This window comes from Colletotrichum abscissum (genome assembly GCF_030869225.1).
Source record: "Colletotrichum abscissum strain IMI 504890 chromosome Unknown Scaffold_18.1, whole genome shotgun sequence".
NCBI classification, from domain to species: Eukaryota; Fungi; Ascomycota; class Sordariomycetes; order Glomerellales; family Glomerellaceae; genus Colletotrichum; species Colletotrichum abscissum.
This window is the reverse complement of record NW_026850076.1, coordinates 781,906-807,250: the sequence shown is the minus strand read 5'-3', so window position 1 is coordinate 807,250 and position 25,345 is coordinate 781,906. Positions and strand designations below refer to the sequence as shown.

Sequence of the window (25,345 nt, the reverse complement as noted above, 5' to 3'; positions counted from 1 at the left end):
GGTGTGTCCAAGGAGAAAACCTGACCCGGCGTGGTCTTCATGAATGTCTAATTGCTATTTTGTCCTCGACAACAATAAGGGAGTACGAACTCGGGCGGTGATACCATATTTGAGGGATTTTATTTTCTTTGTCCAGCGCGGCGTTGTCCTGGGAGGCAGAGTAGGAAAAAAAGATCCAACATCGAGTGGCCAGAGAAGCCGCCGATAAGCTAGGATAGATGGCTACAGTAGCTGAAAACAACTTAACGAGTAACGAAACTTGGTGTCTTTTTGATAAGTGGTCAACGTTTGCTGAAATGATACCGTCTCGTATCGGAATATGGATGATCCCGCGCCGCTACGCATGGCCTTCCCGTTGCGGACCCGGCCGTGCTGTGCACGGACCTCAGTGATGGCCCCAGGCGTTCCTGCAAGTATCCAGGCGGGAGAGAGACACTTTATCTGAGCCGGCAGACAGTGCAGCTCAGGGAGTGGCCTGTGATATCATGCGAGGCGAGTACGTACAGAGTACGGAGTACGGGCTTTAGGCATACGGATGTGGCCACCTTTGATCAAGTCTTTGTGTGTTGCTCTTCAACGGTCGGTATCCATTGTCGACGTGGCTAGGAAGCGAAGAACCCCAGGAGTTGGTGCAACACCCCGCTTTCCGTGAGGTAAGGTAGCTGTCACCAAAAATTTCTGCAGACTATGCCGATGGCTTGGCTGCTGGGTAGGTATCCGTACATGGGCGAATGAATGGAACCGCGAGGCAAAGCGAACAGGAAGCTCGAGTGCCATGTTTCCCAGTGCCTGTCACCCAATGGCTTTTTGGGGGTGTTCTAGACTACCTAGGTACCTTAGGGCAGGTAGGTCTTTTGAAAGGTTGCTCCCCTCATGTCTTTCTTACCTCATCTTGGATGCCTAAGCAAACCACAAGCACAGTTGGCTACCCACGCAGTGCCACAGCAGCACCTTGAGATCAAGTTGCACCGCCACTTGTGTAGGGGGGAAAAACAGAGTTTGGCTAGGAGAGAAGCCACCCGATCCAGACAGAGACCGATGCGCTAGGCCGTCGCTGGTGCTCTTGCCTGGCTGGTAGTGGTGGTGACCTGGAGTGGAGAGGCGGGCGAGACTTGGGCCCATTGCTTATTCACCACCACTGACCACTAACCACCGACCATTATGGACGGGGACAGCAGAGAAAGGACGTGGGAGTTGTGGAAGGTACCTCAGCCAACCAACTAGAACCGCCTGCCCGCCGCCTTCCCCCACTGCGCAGCAACCAAACAACTGACTTCAGGTCACCACTTACCTTCGTCATCTCCATTAATTCTGTACCTTAACCAGTCTTTCCCGCGCACACAACAAAACACCAAGGTGACGGGTTTCTCTATCTTTCACCCACTTGCTACTGCGCATCGATCCCCAGCGCACTCATCCTCCATCACCACTCTCAATCTATCCCTCTATTTCCCCCCCATCAAATCAGCACCCTCAGCTTGTCCCTTGTGATTGCAGCCTTTTTGCTGCCCCGAAGCTAGCCAAGATGAAGGTCACATTCAAGGTATGCTCAGCTCCGAGCCTCCTCCCCCACCACCACCACCACCACCACCACTGGAGGCATGATGGCACTGCGCGCCTCACCACAGCTCCAACCTCAAGCTCATACTGATCATTTTGGCTGTTTTCCAGGACTTGAAGCAACAAAAGTTCACGCTTGACGTGGAGCCCACCGACCTTGTGCGTCCTCACCCCCACTTCCGCCTCCGAGATGACCCTCCACAGCTGCCTTGCGATGTCCGACCTCGAAAACTGACGAGATAAATAGATCTCGATTGTCAAGCAGAAGATTGCTGGAGAGAAGGGATGGGACCCCAAGGACCAGAAGCTTATCTACTCTGGTAGGCAACCCCGCCACCTGGAGGAAGGCGATGGCTCCGGCTGACAGCTATACTAGGCAAGATCCTCAAGGACGACGACACGGTCGAGTCCTACAAGATTGAGGAGAAGGGCTTCGTCGTCTGCATGGTCAACAAGGTCCGTAGCTTCGACGACAATACCCGCGCCTGCTCGAGTCTACCCTACTGACGATCCAACAGCCCAAGGCACCCAAGCCCGCTCCCGCCGCCGAGTCCTCGTCTGCGCCCGCCGTCCCCGCCACGCCTGCTCAGCGTGTCGCCTCCACGCCCGCTGCTCCTCCCGCTCCCGCTACTCAGGCTGCTGCCCCGGCCGCGGCTCCCGCTACGCCGACTCCGGCCGCTAGATCTACCGGTGGCGATGCCGGCAACAACGACCCTTCAATGGCCATGGGCGCTCAGCGCCAGGAGGTGATTGCCAACATGGAGGCCATGGGTTTCGAGCGCGCTCAGATCGACGCCGCCATGCGTGCCGCCTTTTACAATCCCGACAGAGCCGTCGAGTACCTGCTCAGCGTGAGACCCGATACCTCGAGGACTTGGTTCGCTGGACGCTGACAATGACTAGGGCATTCCCGAAGACGTCCAGGAGGAGCAAGCACAGCGACAAGCCGCTGCCGCGGCCCCCGCCCAGCCTTCTGGTGGTGCGCCGGCCGGCGGTGATGACGGCAACGTCAACCTCTTTGATCTCGCTGCCCAGTCGCGTGGTGGTGGTGGCGGCGGTGGTGGACGTGGCGCCTCCGCCGGCAACACCCAGGCCGCCGCCGCTGCTGCTGCCGCTGCCGCCGCACAGGGTGGCTTCGGCAATTTGGACTTTCTCAGAAACAACGCTCAGTTCCAACAGCTCCGCCAGGTTGTCCAGCAACAGCCGCAGATGCTGGAGCCTATTCTTCAGCAGCTCGGTGCCGGCAACCCCCAGCTTGCGCAGCTCATCGCCAACAACCCCGACCAGTTTCTACAGCTTCTCGGCGAGGAGGTTGACGACGATGTGCCTCTACCCCCCGGTGCGCAGGCCATTCAGGTCACCGAGGAGGAACGCGATGCCATTGAGCGGGTGGGTTTCTCTTGACATCGTATGAGAATCACGATGCTGACTACTTTAGTTATGCCGCCTCGGCTTCGACCGCGACGCTGCCATCCAGGCCTACTTTGCCTGCGACAAGAACGAGGAGCTCGCCGCAAACTTCCTCTTCGATCAGCCCGACGACGACGATGCGCCCCAGAACTAAGTCCGACTCGCAACGACCGCGTGACGACACAATCTATGACAGAAACGCAGGGCTCAGGAATTACCGGACGGGGTTGGCTCGACGACGTTGACGTGAGGAAAAGACCACAGGATACCTGGTCCGGAAGGGCGGTATCCCCATCAGCAAGGCGGGCATGTGGCCGCGTGGAAGTAGATGATGCAATTCTTTTTCGGTAGAGCTGGCGTGGAGGCAAGCAATCTGAGGAAAACATGCGTGAAATGATCCGAACGCATACGGAGGTCGCAAGCTACTCGCGGTTACAACTGCTCATGCTTGTGTTTGACCAGGATTGTTCCTGTTCTGGCTTGGGAGAGAGCGTGGCGTCAGTCCTAGGTAGCCAGGCCGGGTAGTACCGGGTAATTCAACTCTTCAGTGCCATGTTCCGGCCTGTGGCGCATTTGATCATGTGAGTGAGGCCAATGTGAGTTGGTCCCAGGGGTCGGTCCAAGGGGCTGATTGGCCTCTACACATTTGGCATTTGGCCTCATATCAAATGGGGACTAGAAAAGAACGCCTACACCTCGCCTGTCCATGTGTGAGTTGCTGTTCCTTCTGTATACTTACCTGCCTGACGACTTGCGGAGATCAAGAGTACCGGGTCGTGGAGGAGGGGGGCCTGCATTGCACACACACTTCTGCTGTCCCGCGCAGTAGAGTGAGTACCGCGGCCGTGCCCCTCGCCGTGTGGGGCTCCTTTGCGGGAACCGTACCAGGTATAATTTTTGATTTTATCTTTTGACGTTTCCTCACGTCTGCACGCACTGTTTCTGTATCCTTGTGCTGGTCATAGTAACCTTCGCCTTGGGCGGTGGTATGAGGAAGAGGGGTGTTTATGTGGTTTGGTGTTTTTGATTTTGATAGGTGAGGGAGGTGGGGGTGGTTTACGATGATGGGGTTGAGTTTGCCGTGAATAGGTGGTTACAGATGCAGTCTGGGTGGTCTTGAATGATGGCACAAGCACGGTACTTCTGTCAGATTGTATAAAGTGATTTGAATTTTTTTGGAATGTACTTCTGAGACGAGGATGTCTCGATTCCCTAGCCGTTCCTTTCGCCCTGATTCCCGAGTTCCCTTCGCTGCAATAATAAACGAATCACTGAAATACCAAACGCCGCTTCATTGCCCATAGGGCCCCTGGTGTAATTGCAGAAAAAAAAAAGGGGTATCTGTCTGGTAGGACCGGGAGAAAGCCAGCAGTCCGCGTCTCTGTCCGCAATGCCATGACCCTCGGCCCCCGGTGCGTGATCTGTACACCTCCGTGTGCTCAGTGAATAATCTCGCCGCGCATGTTGTACTCCACGGCCTTCTTCTTCGTCTTGCCCGCGCCCCTCTTCTTGCGTCCCGCGTCGGGGTCCATGTTCGTCTCGTCAATGGTAATCATGCCGTCCGCGTCAACCGTGATCTGAGGACCGACGTTGGCCTGCTGCCTCTTGGGTTTGGCGCCGCCGCCCCCGCTTCCACCACCGCCGCCCCCGCCAGCAGCACCCGCCGCGGAACCCTCGCCTTCGGCATCCCCTCCGCCCTCGCGCTTGTCCTGCAGGGAAGCGAGGTTCCTGGCGTTGATGGCGTCCTTGGCCGCCTTGATCTTGGCCTGCTCGGCGTCGAACTCGGCCTGCTGCGCGCGCTGCGCCGCCATGATGGCCTCGACGGGCTCGTACTCGGCCTTTGTCCACGTCTTGTACTCCTCCAGGTCGATCTGCAGCTCCTTCTTGCCGACGAGGATGGCGTCGATGCGCGCGGGCCGGTGGCGCTCCTCGCGGTTGAACTTCATCTTGACGTGCCGCCGGTTCTTGCCGGGGAACATGCCGCTGATCATCTGGAAGTCGGTGCCGAACATGCGCAGCCCGCGGTAGAACAGCTCCGTCTCCTCCTCGTTCCACACGTTGGGGCCCTTGAGCTTGGAGCCCGTGCGGTAGCTGTTCTGGGTCGTCAGCGTCGTGAAGTCGTTTTCTTCAATCTCGAGCATGTCCTCGCCCTCGGCGGCCGCAGCGGCGATGGCGTGTCGATCGAGGCTGAGGGAGTTTTGGTCCACCACAATCTGTCCGTCAATGATTTGGAACTGGGGCCCGGTGGAGGCCATGCTGGTGGGTTTCGGCGGCGGAGGGGCTGCCGGCGTGGCCTTGTCGCTCGTCGGTGCCGGCGTCCCGCTCTCTGAAGCCACATCTTCCGAGCCGTTCCTCTTCGCCTTGAGTTTCTCTCTGGACTTTGCCTGCTTCTCGCGGTGGCGCTGGAGAAGCTCGTCGTGTCTGCTGAACTTCTTGCCGATGCGCAAGTCTCGTGTCAAATCGCCCATGGTAAGCGTGGTGAGGTCGGCCTCCTGGTCCTCCGCATCTTCTGGCGTCACGGAGCGGGCTTGCCGAGGTCGTGCTGGCTTGTTGGCAGTAGTAGCGGCATCCGTTTCTCCTTCTTCCGTGGTCATCTTCTTTCTCGGCCGAGGCGGTCGTTTCGGCGCGGCTTCCCCGTCTGCCGGCTGCTTTCGTTGTCTTTTGGGTTTAGGCGCCGCAGCACCGTCTTCGCCCTCTTCGGCAGTCTCGCTCGTCTGTGTTGCTCGTTTTCGAGGTCGCTTGGCAGGCGCCTTCTTGACGGTAGTCTTTGATGTGTCGTCTGTTGCCGCCGTCTGCGCCGCGTCCTCTGTTGAAGGCACCACGTCGGCCGAGGGAGCAGTAGCGGGCGGGGTCTGGAGTTGGGCTGGTGTCGATGCCTCGCTGACAATAGCCTCTGCAGCAGGAGCGGGCGTCGCGGACGGTGGCCGTGGACGAGTTTGTGTTGGCGGCTCTGTGGACTGATCTGTTCCAGCTGATTCCACTGTGGAAGTAGGTTTTGTAGAGGACTCGCTCGTCGTGGGTTGTGTCTGGGGCGTGGCAGCCTTCGTCGTTCTCGGCTCGGTCGATGGCGGGGTACTCGTAGGCACGTCTCTGGGCGTATCTCTCGAATCGGCTCGTTTCTCGGCGGTTGACGGCGCGGTCTTGTCGGTAGATTCGCTCGAGCTACTCTCTGCTGTGGGCGCAATTGCGGCGGCAGTCGTCGACGGGGCCCTTGATGGCTGCGGTGCTGCTGCTCCTGCTCCAGGCGCTCGAGGACGGGCCATGGGCATTTTTGGCTTGAAAGCCATGCCGGCCTTTTTCTTGAACATGGAACTCATGATGGCGATTGTGTCTAGTCTTTTCTTTCTTTTTTATCGGCGCGGTAATATCCTCATGATCGGGGCTGAGGTTGAAAGTTGGATCTGGTGGATTGTCACTTTGCGAGCCAGACTTTTTGCCAATCGCGGCGGGACAGTGACTGAAGTGGGTGGGATGCAGAGAAAAAGTGCTTCTGATAAGTAGATGCGGGACCCGACAATTAGCCGGTACGTGCGCTGTGCAGTACAGCGCGCGGGGCGCCTTACTGGTTGATAAGACCATGAATGGCCAGCGCAGCGCTAGTCCCGTTTGGGGAGTGGACCGGCTGGCTTGATTTGAACGTGAAGCGTCGGCGTTCAACCTCGAAAATTCAACCTCCTTGCCCCAAGTATTCCTCACCCATCATCCGCGCCGAATCAGCACAGCACGACTCTGTCAACCTTCGTATGGCTCGGATCAATCCCTAAGCACGTTCAGCTGTCCCACGCAGCGAATTTCATCGCCCTTGCCCGACCCTCGGACGCATACACCGTCTCTGCATCCTCCTACCTTTCTCATGCCTGTAGCGACCTCAGCCCCGACTGCCTCTCCGCGTCCGTCCACCTTGGCCAAGATGGAGGACAGGAAGAGACCCCCCATCAGCACCGCCGAGGACCTCGCTCCTCCGAGCAAGCGACATCAATCCGTCAATGGAAGCAAGTCCAAGGGCGATAGTGGCGACCACGCCGAGGAACACTGGATCGAGGTAAGTGTCACGAGACACGTATTCCCCAACACATCAAGTTTTCTCAACAATCAATGGGCCCCTACGCGATTCCCTTGTGCCATCAATGGCGACGCGACATCTCGATCATCGACTGCCCCCAGCCACGCTCAACACTGGCGGACTACGATCGACTGGCCTGGAATGGCCTTTCGATCCGCCGTCGAGGGCGACGAGGCTGCCTGACGGTTCTCCGTCTCCCTGTCCACGCATCCGACCATCCCACACGCTTTTCATCGTCTGGTGCGAAAAGAATACATGGAGAGGGCGCGAGCTGATGATGAGTTCAGAATTACCAAAAGGGCGCCATTTACCGGCAACTTTTAGAAACAAAAAGGGAAAAGCAAGAGTTTGAGTCACGCGTCGAGCAGTTGCAAAAGAATATTGTGTATCGCGAGGATCATATCCGCATCATTGAAGTATGGTGGAAGCAGGTCAGTTTGATTGATCCCTTGACCCAGTCGCATGGCTGACCCCCTCACTAGGTTCTAGAGGAGATGGAGCAGCTCGTGGACCCTGCAACACCACCCTCCGGCCCAACAAGTGAGTCCCCTTGTCGCATCCACCTCGACATGAGACTGACAACCCAGACCCTCCGTACATTACCAGCACGCACTTTAAAGATAACGACGAGTTCCAAAGGCATCTTGACGAGACAGCCTCTGATATTAAGAAGCGAGCCGAAGCTGTGCTCAATCGCATTGCAAACGCCAGGGGAGAAATTACGCCAAACATTGCTGACCTGGAGACTCGGGTCAACAGCCTGCTTGCGCAGCAAAAGGAATATCTGGTCAAGTTGGACCGTGCACAGCAAGAGAATGAGCAGCTATCGGAAGACCTCAACAAGGCCAGCCTTCGCTTTTTCAAGGCCGAAAAGCGCATGGACAGATTAAAGAGCGCGCAGGTCCAGAAGCTCGAGCAGCAATTCATAGCCAGCGCCAAGCCGACAATCGCAACAGGGGAGAACGGACAGGATGCCGCCGAGGCAAACGGTAACGCTGCCGAGGCACTGCTCAAGTTTGAGGAGGCGTCGGCGGTCGTCAACAAGCAGAAGGAGCAGCTGGAATCTGCGCAAGCCGATATCAAGACCCTACAGGAGGAGAACTCGGCGCTAAAGGCACGACGCGAAGGCCTCACCGACGAAGATTTCATCCGGACCGACGTCTTCAAGCAGTTCAAGAACCAGAACGAAGACTTGATCAAGCGCGTCAACCACCTAGAGGCCACAAACAAGCAGTTGCGAGAAGAGGCCGAAAAGCTGCACTCGGAGCGGACGGCCTTCCGGACCAAGCTCCACGACGAGGCGCAGACGATAACATCGGACCTGGAGCGCCAAGTTGAGGAGCGCGACGCAGACCTCACACGAATCCGCGCCGCCCGGGACGAGTGGTACGCCAAGGCCAACATGCTGGAAACCCGAGAAAAGGAGGAGAAGCAGGCGCTGCAGCACCTCAAGGAGCTCACGGGTGCCCAGGAGGACCGAATTGCATCCTTGGAATTGGAGCTGCAGCGTCTGAAGCCCGAAGACCAGCCGATGGCGGATCCCGACCCCGAACTGGAGAGCATGCCTGCGGATGAACTTATTTCAAAGTACAAGAAGCTGCAGCAAGATTTCGAGTCGATCAACAAGGAGTTGCCCGCTCTCCAACAGGCGTACAAGCGATCGATGGGTCTCGCACAAAAGAAGGTGATGGAGTACACGGTTCTCGAGGATCGGGCAGCGGCCGCACTCGCCGAGAAGCAAAAGGTCGACCAAAAGTACTTTGCAGTGAAGAAGGATGCGGACATGAGAGACCGCGAACTTGGTGTGCTCCGAAGCCAGAACCGCAAGAGTTCTGAGATTGTTGCGCAGCTCAAGGAGGTGGAGGCGCAAAACCGGATACTGATTAGCAACCTAGAGAAGCAGCTCTCGGACCTGAAGCAGGCCAACGCCGCAATGGCTGCAGAGCACAAGAAGATGGAGTCGAGCAGTTCTGACGCGGCGCGCCGAGTCGATTCCTACAAGAACCAGATTGGCGAGTTGACCACCTTGGTCAAGTCGCGCGACGCCGCCATGGCTGCGGCCAGGGAGCGCACCACAACCCAAGAGGCGGACGTTGAGCGCCTCAAAGTCCGCGCCGACATGATGCAAAAGGAAAAGGACGAATGGAAACGCAAGGCGTTGAGCAACTCGTCGGAAGAAGAAGAGATGCTCAGAGTGAGTCACCCTCATGCCGGAGGTAGAACGAAAGCTAACTGTATGCAGACCTTTGCACTCTGCACAGTGTGTCGCAACAACTTCAAAGATACGGCCTTGAAGACGTGCGGGCATCTTTTCTGTCACCAGTGCGTAGACGACCGGATCAGCAACCGAATGCGCAAGTGCCCCAACTGCTCGAGGGCCTTTGACCGGCTGGACGTCATGTCTGTTCACCACTAGCCGCTCCTGTGCGGCTTACTACCCGACTCGGCTCACGTGTCGGCTGCTATTTTGATATGCTTCAAAGACGTTTGCGCAGCTTGGAGTTTGCTTCCGTGGCAGGGGATTTCATGGTATGATACCTTTAAGACGCTCGCGATTGGAAATGATGGATCGTTGTACTTTTACGTGTATGGAAGACGGCCTGGACCTCGGAAAATGTACATAATGTCGTGTCCCCCACCTCCCCTTTGGGGCTGATCACAAACTAGTTAGTTGTAGGAGGCGGGCGAGAGGAGCATGTACGAGACCACGTGGAGGACAGGATAGACCTAGAGTCGAGCTGGCTCACATGACGTTCAAATTACTCTATGCCTACTTTCAAGTTTACTATCTCCTGCTGGTCGACCCAAATCCGGTGCTTTCGTGACGGGTCGAGCTTGAGGAGGAGCTGGTTGACCTCGACGGGCCAGCCCCATAGGAACCGGAACCGCTGTTCATGTCACCGCCCCATCCCGAGCCGTAGTTTTGCTGGTTCCGCGCGCTGTTCCTGCCCTGGAAGTAACCCGCGCCGTAGCCCGCGGCTCCGCCAGCCCCCGCGCCAGTCCAGAAGCCAGGGCGCCATCCCTGCTGGTTGCTTGAGCTGGATGGTTTGGTGCCTGGGTACGGCGGGGGAGGATCGTCGTCTTGACCGAAGCCGGGGTTCCATCCGCCTCCGCCACCTCCTCCGGGCCCACCACCGCCGCCGCCGCCTCCACGGCGCCGACCGGTTCCACCAGCCCTTCGATTCTGAGTGCCGGCCACGCACGCCGAGTAGAGAATCCAAGCCAAGACGGAGAAGAAGATGACGCCAAAGACGTAGGCTCCCCAATCCGTCCCGTCGTCATCGTCACCACGGCCACCGCCGCCACCGCCGCCACGGCCTTTGCCCAGGTTCGGATACCGCCTCTCGCCCTTGTCCGTGAGAGCGAGACGGTACTCCACGCCGCAGCTGCCGCGGAGGACGTAGGGGTCGTCGGCGTCGGCGTAGCCTTCGCACACGACGTCCGTGGACCCGAGCTTGAGCTCCTCGGGCAGGGAGGCGACGCAGGACCACTGGATGTCTTCGGGGCCGTAGCCGGCGCCGTTGTTGGTGCAGCGCATGACGTCGATGGCGTGGAGGTTGCAGAGGGACGGGTGGGAGAGGCACTTGAGCTGGGGCGCGGCGGGGACGCGGCGGTGGGTTGTTGTTGCGCCGCCGCCGCGGAGGGTGAGGGATTGGACTTTGGAGAGGAGGATTGCGTCTTTGGAGGGGGGTTTGGCGGCGGCGGCGGCGGCGGCGGCGAGGCCTGCCATGCTTATGATGAAGGGGTGTGAGAGATGCATTTTCTTGTGGGTGATGTGAGATTTGGAGTGTTGGTGATGGTGCTGTTGCTTTTTGTAATGTGACGTCGCTTTCGAGTTTGTCCCGCGTGGTGGCGGGTTCCGTGGTTCGCCGCGATGGGAGTCGGGCAAAGTGCTTCGCGGCGGTCCTGGTGATGAGATGGTCTGGCTATAGGAGAGCGAAGATTGATGTCTGGGTTTTTTAATAAAATGAGGCAGCAAGGTTTATCTCCGAAAAGGACAGGTATGAAGTGAGGCTCAATTGAACCTCACTGGACCGCCAAGTGAGGAGCCTGGCGGCGGTGATGTGGGATTGGGTGCTTTTCGGTGAACGGGGTGGCGCAGCAGTGGCGAGTGTATATTGTGGCGCTCTCACAGACCTTTTTGCCCCTCAATCACGTGTCCAATCTACGTTAGTCTAATTATCCTCCACCTTTTCTGTCCTGAGCTGTCGGGTCAAGTTGATGCGTCCGAGCTCAATTTTCGGGGCTTCCCCATCTCGCAGAAGGAAAAAGAAGAAAAAGCTTGGCAGGCATCGTTGTGCATCGCCAAGACGGGTGACACAGTCTTTTTTTTTTTCTCCTTCGGGTAAATTGATTAACACGATTTACTTTTGGAGGTACGCCGCAAGAGCACAGCACTCAGTCAGAGACAAACTTTCAAAGTTCACTACTACGTACAACCATCCACATCCCCCCTCCAGGGTCGGTGCTTGTCCATGGTTCCACATACCTTTGCAGACTTTGAACCAGAGCTTGGAGGCTCATTTTGCATTATGGCGACTAGCGAATCTCCGACCAAGGGAAGTTAATCTCATTTTACAGTACCACTACCCACCGTGATAGGCTGGCACGCTTGTAAATATTAAGCTGCAAGGTACGGCCCCACATGCTTCTGATTTCTACACCACCTTACGGAGTAACACCTACTTCCATATGGGCAGACCAGCACGAAGCTCGCGCCACGGACAGAGGGACACCAATGACCACCCAAAAGGCAGAAGTCACAGCATCAAGGACGTACACTCTTTCCTACGAGACATAATCATCATCGTAGAAGACGCATCGTTCCAAAGTAAGAAGAAAAAATGGGGAACCTACGGATTCACCTGAGTCAATGCCGCTCTGCCCCAGAGCTCCCCACAGCTACTCCGTACTCCATACACTCAGTCCGCCAGTGAAACGGCCAGAACCAGACCAAGATCCCGACATGGATACCGTCTCGCGTTCGGCTCGGTTTCGGGCGCCAAGCGCAGTTCAGCTCGTCTTTTCCGTCGTGTCCCAGATCCATGCGATTCCTACCAAGCATCGCGGCTGTCTTCTCGGGCGGTACCGTCAAACGACGACCGGCGGTGGGAACGCGTCAGCCGGACCTAAGGAACATGGAAATCATTTCGGCATTTGAACTTGGTCCATCGAGGCAAGAAATCCTTGATCGAAATCAGATCAGGTAATGCAGGTCGGACTATTTCCACTGGCCGTTACTTCCTTTCTCTTCCTCTCCTACATAGGCATGCACGTCAAAAAGGGACGGGGACCGTGCTCTGGTCCCTTTTCCCCTCCTGCCTCGTTGGGCCTCCGCAGAGCCTTTCTTTGGCTTGTGAACCTCCCGCCTGTTTGGACGTGGTCCGAGGCTGGTGGTGGGGTTCGTCAAACGGGCATTCGACTTTGGTCCAGCTCTGCTAGCATGAACCGATTCTCACACCCGCATTTCAACGGTTTTCTAGGTAAGGGATGATCAAGGGGGCCGACAAGGAGTATGTGTGTTCCGCACCCACACGTTGGGTATCCCGCACCCATACTAGGCTCGTTCGAGGAATTAGTAGAAGAAGTGGGTAGCCGCTATACTAAGTAGCTCTAGCTAACTCTATTAATTAAATAAACCTAATATTAGCCTAGGTAACGTAATTATATAATTATTATATTACTTTTTTATTAACTATATATTTATATTTTTATATAAATTTAGCTACTTAATTCCTACTTTTTTATATTTTTTTTAAGCTTTTTTTAATAAATCTAATAGATAATTTAATTAATAGCTTTTTAATAAGAGTATAGCTATATTAAAAAGACTTTAGGTATAGGGTAAATAAACTAAAGTTAAAGAAGTAGTAAAACGGCTCCTTATTATATTTAGATTTTATATATAAGTATAATAATAAACCTCAGTCGTTAATAATAAAATAATAATAAACGATAATATTAAAAACGGGCTATTTTTAAAGGGCTCGTATATATTAATACCCTAACTTATTTAATAAGTATAGGGTAAGTATAATATATAATAAATATAATTACGAATTATTAATAGCGGAATTATACTCGTTAAGCCGGGTTTTTTATAAGCTTAGTTAGTAAGACCTTAATAAAAAAGTAGTTAATATAAGGGTAGAGTTATTATTATTAACTAAAAGACTTACCTCTACTTATATTATTACTTAAATACGTAATAATATAAATATACTCGTTTAATAATAGGACGTTATAAATACTTAAAAAAAGCTTTAGTAAGAAAAATACGGCTTACTTTTCTTTACGTAGATCTTTTTATAAAAGCTTAATATAAATAATAATATAGTATTTTTAGTAATTTACTATAGCCCCGTAATAAATAAAATTAATAATATATTTTAGTTATATATATAATATATTAAAATATAAAAAGAAAATCCTAAATTATTTATAATAAATAATACTTATAAAGTAAGTAATTATATAGCTAGAAGTTATTAAGACTTACCGATTATATAAGTTAACCGCTTTAATATACCGCTTTTTTAAATTAATAATATAATTTCTATTTATATTATATTTAATACGGCCTTTTACCTCGTATTAAGTAAAGACGTAAAAACTTTTAAATAAGTACTAAGCTAATTAAAATTAATATATAAAAAAAAAAATTCCGTAACTAAGAGTAATTATTATAAACTTCGATAATATACTATAAAAAGTAATAAGGGCGGTATTTTTAAATATACTATAATAAATCTATTTATAATATATTTTTAAAAATATAGTATTAAATATTAAATAGAAATAGGATAGGGTATATAAAAAAGGATCTATAGCTACTTAGAATCTTTATAAGGTTATTTCTAAGCCTTACTTAATAAAGTTAAAAAATCCCTTACTTAGTATTAAAAATAAGTCGCTAGAGTAAATAAAGGGCTCTAATTAGCCTAATTTTATTAGTATAGTTTTAATAAATCTTTAAGAGTAAATTAACTAAATAAGAATTATAAAAAATAAAGATCTTATAACTAGCCCGCTAAGTTAATTTTTAACTTACGAATTACCTTAATTAACGTAGCCCGTTAATAACAATTTAGTATTCTTAATTAATTTACTAATTCTACTACCTCCGTAGCCCTTAATTATACTAATTCCGCTATTAAATTTATATAAATAAATACTTAATAAACTTCTCGAGGCTTAGTATACGTATATTTACGCTAGGACTAAAGAGGATTTTAACTATTACTAAGTTATATTTTATAAAATCTTTAACCTTACGTAGCTACGAATCGTTTCTTATTTTAAAGAGGTCTACGTACTCTTTTATAAGTAATTTTATACTTATTATATTAATTATATATAAAATTATAGTATTAAAATTACGTTATATATAAAATTTATTTATTATAAGTTAAAGTCGTACTTACGTAATCGGCTCGCTAGCCTCTATAGCTTCTAACTTATTATAATTAAAATAGTCTATATAAAATAATTACGATTTAAAAAGGAAGTAGGTAAATAAAAGTATTATATTAAAACTATTTATTTTTATACATTAATAATATAAAAGCTTTTGTTAATAATTTCCTTTTAAGTACTTAATAAAATCTAAGAGTAATTCTATATTACTAACGAGGTTTTCTATAACTAGTTTTATACGAAGCGGCTACTATTTTATAATAGTACTTTTTTAAGTTAATAGGGCCTATTTTATTACTATAACCTCCTTAACTATTTTAAATTAAGTAACTTAGCCTAGCTATTTATAAAAAATAATATCGACTATTATTAGTAATTAGATTAGGATCTAGTACGTTAATATTAAAAATTTTACTAAAAAAACCTTAATTAACGTTTTTTACCCTATTTTAACCTAAGATTATTATTTTATAAAAAATAACTTATAAGCCTAACCTAAATATAATTAAGTTACGTATTAATTATTAATAAGTTACTCCGATTATTACTAACGATAATACCCTTTATAATAAGCTAACTATACCTTTTTAGGGCTAGAATATTACCCTTAGTTTATATAATAATTCTATTTTATAAGAGCTTTTTATTTTTAAATATAACTTATTATCTATAATAGATTCGGGATGCAGCCGGTAATAGAACGCCGATAACTTAGTAACCGGTATACGGTTCGTATTATAAAAGAACTTTTTAAAAAGTAGAGCCCTTATAAAGGACTCTATAAGCTTTAGTTTTATAATATACTTATACTTATATTATAACTTCGTTAGTTAAGTATTTATAACTTAATCTTTTATAATTCTAAAGCTTTTATTTCTATAAAGTAATTAGTATAAATAGTAATAGATTATAAAAACGAGTAGAACGTTAATAAAACGATACCTAGCTATTAATAAAGAGCTATTAGTACTAACGAGCTATAGCTATTTAGAATTAACTATTTAACCCTATTTTATTTAGAAAAACGAGCTTATTATAGGGCGAGTCTTATCCAAATACTAGCGTTTATAAAAAAGCTAAATAAAGAAAATAATTAAAGTAAATTACCTTTACAGGCTAGTTACCTCGCTAATACTCCGAGGACCCTATTTATTATAAACGGGGCGTTTATTAATAACCAATTACTAAATGTACGAAATTAAAGTATATATAAAAGCGCAAATAGTACTAAAATAGCTAGTTTAGTAAACCCTATAAGCTTAATAATAACTTATTTCTATAAGATAATAAAAATAATAATTAAAAATCGAAACTAAAAACGGCGTTAATATAAAGAGCTTATTTAATAGCTTACTAAGCGGCTAGTAACGCGTCTAGGTTAATAAAAATATAAAAAGCCTCTTTTTTATAACTATAAACCGATTAGAAAAAAGTCTATAAGTACCTAGGTAATAAACTAGATTATTATTATAAAAATAAGTAATAAGCTTCGCACAAAAAGTATTATAAAATAGCATATTAAATAGGCCCTATTTAAAATATCCTTATTACTATAAACGTAATAATATAATTATAAAAAAAGCCTCTAGGATCCCCTCTCTTAGGGCAATTTCTTAATATTTATTTATTAATAGTACGTAGACCCCGAGACTTAGGAACGAGAATACTATAAAGAGCTAAGGACAAAAAAACTAAAAAAGGGCTAGACCCCTACCTAGTTCTTTACTAAGTAGTTAGCGATCTATTATAACCTAGGTATAGAAAATATAAAGAATTTAAAAATAGAAGTATATTAGTTCTTTTTTAAACTACTATTTTAGTTATAGGACGATTTAATTTATTATAGGGTCTTAATTAAAAAAGTACGCGATATAGCTTACGAGGCTAATAAACTATAGTTATTAAATTAGTAAAAGGGCGGCGACTAATTATAAAAAGATAGTAAAAAGAGGCTATATTTATTATTAGAGTAACTACGTTAAATATCCCCTTTTTATAAAAAAAAGAGTAAGGAGAGCTCTAAGGGGCTAGGCTCTAAGGATTTACCGGAAGTAATATTATAAAAGCCGTATAATAAGAGTACTCGTACCGAGCTATTATAAAAGCGTCGTAATAGTAATATTAAGTACTTTATATATAATAAAATAGGCTATATATTTAGTAAGTACTAAAAGAATAAATCGGGAAATAGGGGTAATAATAAGTTAACGTACCCCCGATCGAAACTAACGTTAGTAACCGTTTAACAGGTTATTACTAAGCTAAGAATTATAGAAGTCAACTTATTAAAAAACGAATAAGCGTAAGTAATATACCTAATATACTTACGCTAAGTATTAAAAAGGTATTAATAAGAATAATTACGAAAAATAGGGTAATAGTTCTATAAAGTATTACCAAAAAGCTAATAAAGGTTAATATAAATATATACTCCAAAATAGATATTATTAGTACTAAGCTCGTAACTTACTTAGGGTTAACCCCGGCTACTACTATAGCTCCCTTATTAAGGGACTTTTAAAATAAAGCTATAAGCTAAGGGAAAGCTTATTAGTTAACGCTCTTTTTTATTAACTACTATAAATAGCTAAAGAAGATTCGGTAACTATTTACCGTAGTTAATAAAAATAAAAAAATAGTAAACCTCTTATTATTATAACTATTAATAGGCTAAGAGGGTATTTATATTAATATAATAACGAATATATAGTTATATAAGCCTATCTCGGTTACCGAACTAGAAATAATAGCTCGTAATATTATTAAAAATCGTAAAAGGGTATATATACTATATATCACTACTATAAGAAGTATTACGGGGGTAACGGAAACTAAACTATAAGGGGGTCTATTATTAAAATTTTAATTAAAAATAGAGACGTTCGACAAGTAGTTAGTAAAAGGACCGTAGTTATATAGCGGGGTAGAATACTTAATTAACCTAGTTCTAGGTACTAAACTACCGTATAGTTCTATCTATCTATTAAATAAAAAATAACTTAATAAGTTTCGCGCATATATTACTAAGAACCTAGCGAATAATTATATTATACTTTCGGTTAGTAAAGCTAGGGTACTAATCCTTTTTATACTAAAAAAGGACGGTACGCTACGCCTCTATATAAATTATTACGGGCTAAATAAAGTAACTATAAAAAATCGATACTTACTACCGCTTATTAATAAGCTCCTAAATAGGCTTTATAAAATAAAATAAATCTTAAAAATAAATATTAAAAATACTTACTACTATATCCGAATTAAAAAAAAAAACTAATAAAAAATAGCGTTCTAGAACTAATACGGTTATTTTAAATATATTATTATACTTTTTAGGCTAACGAACGTACCCGTAACGTTCTAGGCGTATATTTACTAAGCGCTCGCCGATCTTCTAAATACTTACTATATAGTATATATAAATAATCTTAATAATAAAGGAGTAGTATATAGAGGATATTAAAAAGGTCCTCTAACGTTTATAGTTATACGGGCTTTTTATTAAACTATTAAAGTACTCGTTTTATTAAAAGAGGGTTAAGTTCTTAGGTTATATTATTATACTAAAAAGAATTAAAATTAACTCGTTACGAGTGCGAACGATCGCTAACTAAAAGGCGCTAGAGTCTATTAGGGATATTTAAGTATTCTTAGGGTTCTATAACTTTTATTAGAAGTTTATTACTAAATACTCGGGCATCGTTATACTAATAATAATATTATTAAAAATAAAAAAGGGGTAAATAAAAGATTTCTAATAGATTAAAAAAGTAAACGAGGCGTTTAATTAGCTAAAAGTTACTTTTATTTTAGTAACCGTACTTACGTACTAGAACCTATAACGTATTATATAAATAAAAACCGACGCTTCGGTTAAAGCTATTATAGTAATCTTATTATAATAAGTTAATAAAAAATAGCAACCCGTTACTTATTAATTATAGAAGTTTTTAAATACGGAGTAATAATAGGCTACGGGCTAATAAGAACTACTTACTATAATAAAAAGGCTAGAGTACTAGGCTTATTATTTCTAAGGCTTTTTATAAAAGTTTATAGTTCTAATAAACTACTAAGTACTTAAAAAAATAATCGGTATACTAGCGCGGGACCTTTAAAAAAGGCTTACGAAATAGGTATATAAACTATTAATATTTAATTTTAATTTAGAATACTAGTTAGGGAAAACGAACTTAGTAAACGGTCTATCTAAAAGGCTAAACTATATAAAGAGGGAAGTACTTTATAAGGATATCCTCTTTATACTAGCCTAAAAACTACGTCTTATTAGCGAACTACTACCCAACGTCTAATAAAAAATAATTAGCTTAAAAAAATAAAATAATACTACTAAGGTATACGTTTAAGTAATTAAGGCCTCCTTTCGTAATCCTAGCTAGATATTAGCTAGTTTTAAGGACGGGGAACCCTCTCTCTTATATTAGTAACGTACTATAAGGTATACTAATAAAATAGTAATAATTACTATTATAACGACTCGAGGTAAAAAAGTAAGAGAGTTATTAGCAAACGCTTATTAACGGTCCTATAAAAATAAAAAAGAGTTAGATAGAGCTAAGGTTATTATATTAAAATAGTATATCCTACGTCCTATTATAAAAAAGCTTATAAGAAGTAAAACGGTATTCGCTTCTCGTCTCTTATTAAAGATTAAGGAGCTCGTTAGAGGATTATAAGCTAAAAACGAGTTCTATATATTATAATTAGTAAGAGTTCGTATTATAGTTAGTAAGCTAAAAGCATATTCGCTTAATAAATAAAGTATACTATTTTTTAAAAAAAAACTCGTTATTTTTTAAATAGAGTCTTTTTAGATAGAGATTTTTTACTAATATTACGATAACTATAGGGTAGGTTATATAGGAGCTACGAAAACTCTTAAGCTAATCTAAAAGAAGTTTTATTAAAAAGATATTTAATAAAATATTTAAAAATACGTTAAGAACTATAAGTATTATTTAGGAGTTATAACCCTAAAATATAAGCTGTATAGGTAGTTATAATTACTATTACTACCTTTATATCTATTTTAAAAAATATTTATAAACTTTATTACGAAACTATTACCGAGCGCTCGTAATAATAGCGTAGAGTATAATAATATCTTAATTATTATTTATTATATAATAAAGTTCGTAAAGTTCCTACCTACTATTAAAATACTTAACGTAGTATAAATAGTAAGTATCCTATACTAAAAAGTTAAATATAAGTTCGGTATATTAAAAGGTATTATTATAAATAAAAATAAACTCTTTATAAGTATATTTTAAAAAAAGTTTACTAAAGAACGGGTAATACGTTACTAACTATTTACTATATATTACTTATAAACGGATAGCTAAATAGAGCGGACCTATTAAATATTAGAAAAGTATTTAAAGATCTATACCAAGGGCTTACTAAATAAATAGGTAGCGTAGTTAAAAGAGGCCGAGTTTATATATAATAATAACTAATACTTTATTATAAAAGTATCCCCGTATATAGTATTATATAGCTATTACTCTAAGTACGTTAAATATATACTTAATTATAAAGCTATAGTCTAGGGGGTTTAAAAAAGGGTCTAAAAAATTAGAGAGATTAGGGCCTAAGTTATGCGAGTATAAGTATAAACTTCTAAGAGCTAAGTAGCTTATTATAATAAAAAATATACCCTAAAGGAGTTTAATTATAGAGAGGTCGTTAGCTTATTAATAAAGAATATACGATTTAAAAATAATAAACTAGTGCCGAGATATATTAAAATAGTAATAGCTAAAAGGGTAAGAAAATAAGCTTACTAAATATATCTACCGGAGTAGTATTAGAGAATATATAATATTTTCTTAGTTTCTTAGCTTAAGTTATAAGGAAATTACCGAACGGTTAGTAACTAAATAGTAAATCTCTCGGAGTTAGAGGATAAGTAAGATATTTAAGAAGTTAAAAAAATCGTCGTAATATAAAACGAGAGAGGAAATTTATAATATTTTGTTAAATAGGCTAAGTAGCTTACTAAGTATAATACGTAAGAACTTATTAAGTATTTTAAAAGGGTAGTAAAAGTAGTTAAAAAATTCGAACGTTATAAAAAAAGGGTATATATAAAATAGGATAATAAACGTTAAGTTTGTAGTAAAAGGTTACTAAAAATAAGTTAATTAATAATACTCTATAAAACCCTTTTTATCTAGCCTAGCGTAATTTTTTAAAAAAAGATATAATATTATAACCCTTAGTAATACGTTACTAAGAGATTAATAAGATCTAGTTATATAAGGGGAGTAACCTATATAATACTAATAATAATAATAGCAGCTCTAGTATATATTTCTAAAACTTAATAATTAGTAATAATAGTCCGCTTAGTAAATAAAAAGTAAGGAGGCTTTATATACGTACTTAGCTAACTATTTAAAATAAGGCCGTTAACTTTATTCATATTATAATAAGTAAAAGAGAGGTAGTTAAAGTTATATAAAGTATTATATATATTAATAATAGCGGTTTATAAAGCGTTCGCTACTTAGTTATTATTAGAGGCTATAATAAAAAGCATAACGGGAGCTATAATAAGAGGTATAATAGGAGCTATAATAAGAAGTATAACGGGAGCTATAATAAGAGGTATAACGGGAGTAAGAGGTAAAGTAAGGGGCGTAATACTATTATTATTAATAACGGGTCGGGGAAGGGGGACGTTATCCGAGGTAATACTCTTATAGTCCTAATCGAGCTAAGGGGCCTTAGTAATATTAATATTTATAAAGAATATATTAACGTTAAATTACTTATTACGACCCGTAGTTTTAACTTTAGTATAAGTAATAGCCTCGTTAAGCTATTATAGAGCCTTTACTTAGAGTAAGAGGAGCATAATATTAACTTTATTAAGATCTAAAATAATATAACTAAGGGCTAGGGTACCCTCGTTTATATTAAAAAAAGTATTATAGGTAAGCGTTAATAAGTTATTAATATTAAAATAGTAGCGCTTATTATAACGCTAAAAAAAAGAATTTTCTAAGTTATTACTAAGCTCTTTAAATTTAGTATCCTCGTACTAAAGCTTATTAAACTTAAACCCGAAATCGTCCTACTCGTTATTATTACTAAAAATATAGTTAATAATAAAAGTACGCTTTTTAATAAGAGTCCGAGTCTTAGGACTATAGAAAATAGGGGTAGCGCTATATATAATAATAATATAAATAGGCACTTTATTTACTAAGAATTTAGTAACGCGTTTATAAAAAATAAGGAAAATAAGAAACTCCTAGATATATATAATAGTAACGCCCTTAGAAATCTCTTTATAGTACTAAGCTAGAACGTCGAGGTTATTTTATAAAATAGTTATACGGCTATTATTATGAAAATAAGCCGGCTAGAAATAATTAAAGTAAAAAACAATCTTAGTCTTATTATTAATATTAAGGATACTAATTTAAAAAAAAAAATCTAAGTTAGTAAAAAGAAAATTCGCTAAACGGTTACTAACGACTTACTATAATCGAGATTAATAAGTTTAAATATTTATAGTTAGTAACGAGCTTTTAAAGAGTAGCCTATTTAAAATAAACCTTTTTTACCTTACTACCCGTTAATAAGTTAGTAATATAAGTAGTAACCTTTTCCTACGTATTAATAATATAGTTAAAAACGTAAAAAACGCGGCCGCGCTTACGAGAATTAAAACTACCCTACTCCTTAGTATTATAAAACTCTATAAGGGTATTTTAAATAAACTAGGTAGCGCTATATAGCTCCTTGGGAACCTAAAAAACATCGTTAACTAATATTTCGGTAACGGATTAGTAAGGACTCGATAACTTATAGTAGAACACTTTTTTTTATTAATTTAATAAATAATATACTTAGTAACATAAGTACCGGTAATATAAACGAGCTCGTTAATATTATAATATATATTAGCTAAGTAGCGTATATAAGGAGTACTACCGCAGAGACTATAGAAGCCCTTTTTAAGATTATACTCTATATTAAGTATATTTTAAATACGCAAAATAGTAAATATTTCGGTAGATACTTAGTAATAGTATAGCGAGGGAGTCGTAATTAAGAAACGATACGGAATTAGAATATTATAAAAAAAAAAGTATAGTTATATAAAAAAGAATTTATAAAACGGTTGCTAAATAGAAAGAGGAAAAAAAAAATAAATACGCGACTAGTAATAAAAAAAAAATCCTTTACTATATTTAATAACCTAGTAATAATAATAACCGCGAGGCTAGGCGGGCTCTTATATATTACAACGGTTAGAATACTTTACTACGAATATATACTACTAACTTAATAACTAGTTAGCGCGCTATTACTAAATAATAATAATAAAGTATCCGTTAAATAAGGAAATAAGAGCAATACTTTATTCCTAAGTAAAAAAGGATATTATTAACGCTTTACGGAATCTATTATAAATAACGACGTTAATAGCTTTATTATTAATATTAAAAAAAAATATTACGTAATAATTTTAAGGACTAAAGTTACGTAAAGGAGGAGTAATTATAATAGATTTAGAATATAGCCAGTAATAAAACGCCGATAACTTAGTAACTAATATACGGTTCGTATTATAAAAGAACTTTTTAAAAAGCAAAGCCCTTATAAAGGACTTTATAAGCTTTAGTTTTATAATATACCTATACTTATATTATAGCCTCGCTAGTTAAGTACTTATAGCCTAATCTCTTATATTATCGTAGCAAAGTACTACCCCTACCCTTATATTAGTACTTACGAAGCTAAGAAAAAAGTAAAAAATTATTACTAAAGTTATTAATAAGTAATTAGTTAGTATATTACGAAATACTATTATATTTACTATTAATACCTAATTTAATATATAGCTTAGTAAGTTAATTACTAAAATAGGGAGACTATAGTACTCTTAATTACTACTATAGTACTATATTTAGTAATCTTATTACTTTTATAGCGTACTTTTTTTATTAAATTAGTAATAATATTATTACTTTATAAGCTCATTAATACTTCTATTATAACTATAGCCGTAATTAGGCTAATAATATAATAAATAGTAAGAAGATAGCTAGCTAAATTAACTAAGCCCGAGCCCGAGTAAGTAAGAGTAATAATTTTAATATTACAATAGTTAATTTAATAAATAATTATATATTAAGCTATTATAAACTTATAATTATTAACGTAGTAATTTTTATAATAGTATTACTAGTAAAATAAATATTAGGGCTATGCTAGCCTAGTTTCTACTAAATCGAGCCTAGTATAGGTGCGGGATACCTAACGTGTGGGTGCGGAACACACATACTCCCGACAAGAGATAGCTCCGACTACAGTAGAAACAAAAGTCTTCAGTCGTGTGCGATAGACTTCGAGCGGCGCCTGGATCTCGCCAACTCGGCACCGACGACGGCGATCCATCGGCAAGAGACTCTGGAGCTGCGAGCGCTGACCCATGGTTTCCCGTGTCAAACGCCAACACCTTGCGCGCTTCGGATGCCACAAGGTTCGTATGTTCAGGCAGGTTCACCTCTGCGTCCATTGCTTGGGAAAAGGTTGACCTGTGAAGACACATGCACACCGGATGAATCACCATGCAACCTACCAGGACCACCCTTGATCAGCACCGCCAACTTACATAGTACAAAAATCCACGCATTGCAAAGCTGCTGAACATACTGAGTACCTCATAATGTCTAATCGGATTCTGTCCAGCACGCAGCAGGCGCGTCTTGCCCTGCTCAAGAAGATTTTCAAACCAGCCGCCCACTTGCAGAAAGGCTCTGTCGAGTACGAAAGGCTGGCGCGCTCCGGACGGGTATGGGAAGATTACTTTATGCCCGGCAACAGCCTCAAGATGGGGTACGTCGATGTGCAGCGGAAACTGACAGGCCTGCTGAGTGAAATCGATCACCTCAGAGGCAGACTGCCAGTGACGGGCCCTAGGGAAAACCCTGGTTGCCGAGTGCGCCCAGCAGTCCGTAATGATTGAAAACAACCCTCTTTCAGTGAAAGACTCGATCCGCAATTTCGAAAGCCTGCGTGGTGGTCTTGAACAAGTTTGCCTTGCCTCCACGCCCAGCAGCGAGCTTGCCAGACTTGTGACGGCGTGGACTGCTCCAAGAGGCGCAGGCGTCATCGAGTCAGCCACGCATGAGCTGCAGAACCACATCATCGCATCGCAATGGGTCGCAGAGAACGCGGCGGCCAAGGTTGGTATAGCAGGACTGTGCGAAGTTGAAGTACGAGTCCTCGCCGTGGTGTCCGTCGTCAATACAGACTCCGAGTCGGCCTATGACACCTGGAGAACAGACTCGAAAAAGGCTGGCGGCAACTTGGTATGGGGATCGAAAGTCCCGCTGGGAGAGTACCGTGATCTACCCATCAGCGTACGCAGCAATCGTCTTCGAATCTTTCCGTACCCGCAAGAGGTCCCGGCTTGCATGGAGAGGTTCTTCCAATGGCGGAACCTGCAGCATCGAGAGAAGGCGCTGCACCCGCTGATTCTGGCTTGTCAGATGACGGCTTACTATATTCTCGTTCATCCGTTTCCCGATGGCAACGGGCGTACCAGTCGCATGGTTAAGCAGGATTACCTGGCGCGTCAGGGCTACAGTCCCGTCGTCACCCGGGACTTGAAGCGGGAAGACTACCTGCGGATGATCGACGGCGCCGGCCAAGGCAAACCGGAGGAATTCGTCATAGCGGTGCTTGAGGCTCAACTGGCCGTGTTGCACCAGGCTTCCACGCGCCTCAAGATGTAGATGGCACACGTGTCACTGTCACTCCACGTTTGACCCGTCCCGGGGTTGCGGTACGTCTTTGGCAGCCATCCGGTCAGGGTAGGGCCCGGAGAATTTGGCGGTGTCTTGTGGCGTC

At 43.0% G+C, this 25,345-nt stretch overlaps 5 protein-coding genes across 5 annotated transcripts; 3 read left to right on the top strand and 2 right to left on the bottom strand.

Moving 5' to 3' along the window:
- Nucleotides 1-1,525: 1,525 nt before the first annotated feature.
- CABS01_08263 (UV excision repair protein Rad23) lies at nucleotides 1,526-3,124 on the top strand (the record flags this gene model as incomplete). The annotated part of the gene is made up of 7 exons (XM_060541625.1): nucleotides 1,526-1,543; nucleotides 1,672-1,719; nucleotides 1,808-1,880; nucleotides 1,937-2,016; nucleotides 2,079-2,411; nucleotides 2,464-2,949; nucleotides 2,999-3,124. The coding sequence occupies 7 exons, from the start codon at nucleotides 1,526-1,528 to the stop codon at nucleotides 3,122-3,124; spliced, it is 1,164 nt and encodes a 387-aa protein (XP_060402429.1).
- Nucleotides 3,125-4,409: 1,285 nt separating this feature from the next.
- CABS01_08262 (myb-like DNA-binding domain-containing protein) lies at nucleotides 4,410-6,287 on the bottom strand (the record flags this gene model as incomplete). Its single annotated transcript, XM_060541624.1, has 1 exon — nucleotides 4,410-6,287. The coding sequence occupies one exon, from the start codon at nucleotides 6,285-6,287 to the stop codon at nucleotides 4,410-4,412; it is 1,878 nt and encodes a 625-aa protein (XP_060402428.1).
- Nucleotides 6,288-6,880: 593 nt separating this feature from the next.
- Nucleotides 6,881-9,449, top strand: CABS01_08261 (BRE1 E3 ubiquitin ligase; the record flags this gene model as incomplete). Its single annotated transcript, XM_060541623.1, has 5 exons — nucleotides 6,881-7,012; nucleotides 7,321-7,464; nucleotides 7,516-7,573; nucleotides 7,621-9,227; nucleotides 9,276-9,449. 5 exons carry the CDS (start codon nucleotides 6,881-6,883, stop codon nucleotides 9,447-9,449), a joined length of 2,115 nt encoding a protein of 704 aa, XP_060402427.1.
- A 369-nt stretch (nucleotides 9,450-9,818) lies between these two features.
- On the bottom strand, nucleotides 9,819-10,763 carry CABS01_08260 (uncharacterized protein; the record flags this gene model as incomplete). Its single annotated transcript, XM_060541622.1, has 1 exon — nucleotides 9,819-10,763. One exon carries the CDS (start codon nucleotides 10,761-10,763, stop codon nucleotides 9,819-9,821), a length of 945 nt encoding a protein of 314 aa, XP_060402426.1.
- Nucleotides 10,764-23,805: 13,042 nt separating this feature from the next.
- CABS01_08259 (fic/DOC family protein) lies at nucleotides 23,806-25,230 on the top strand (the record flags this gene model as incomplete). Its single annotated transcript, XM_060541621.1, has 3 exons — nucleotides 23,806-23,990; nucleotides 24,182-24,328; nucleotides 24,504-25,230. Coding segments are annotated over 3 exons (1,059 nt in total), but the record flags the coding sequence as incomplete, so codon positions are not given.
- Nucleotides 25,231-25,345: the final 115 nt, after the last annotated feature.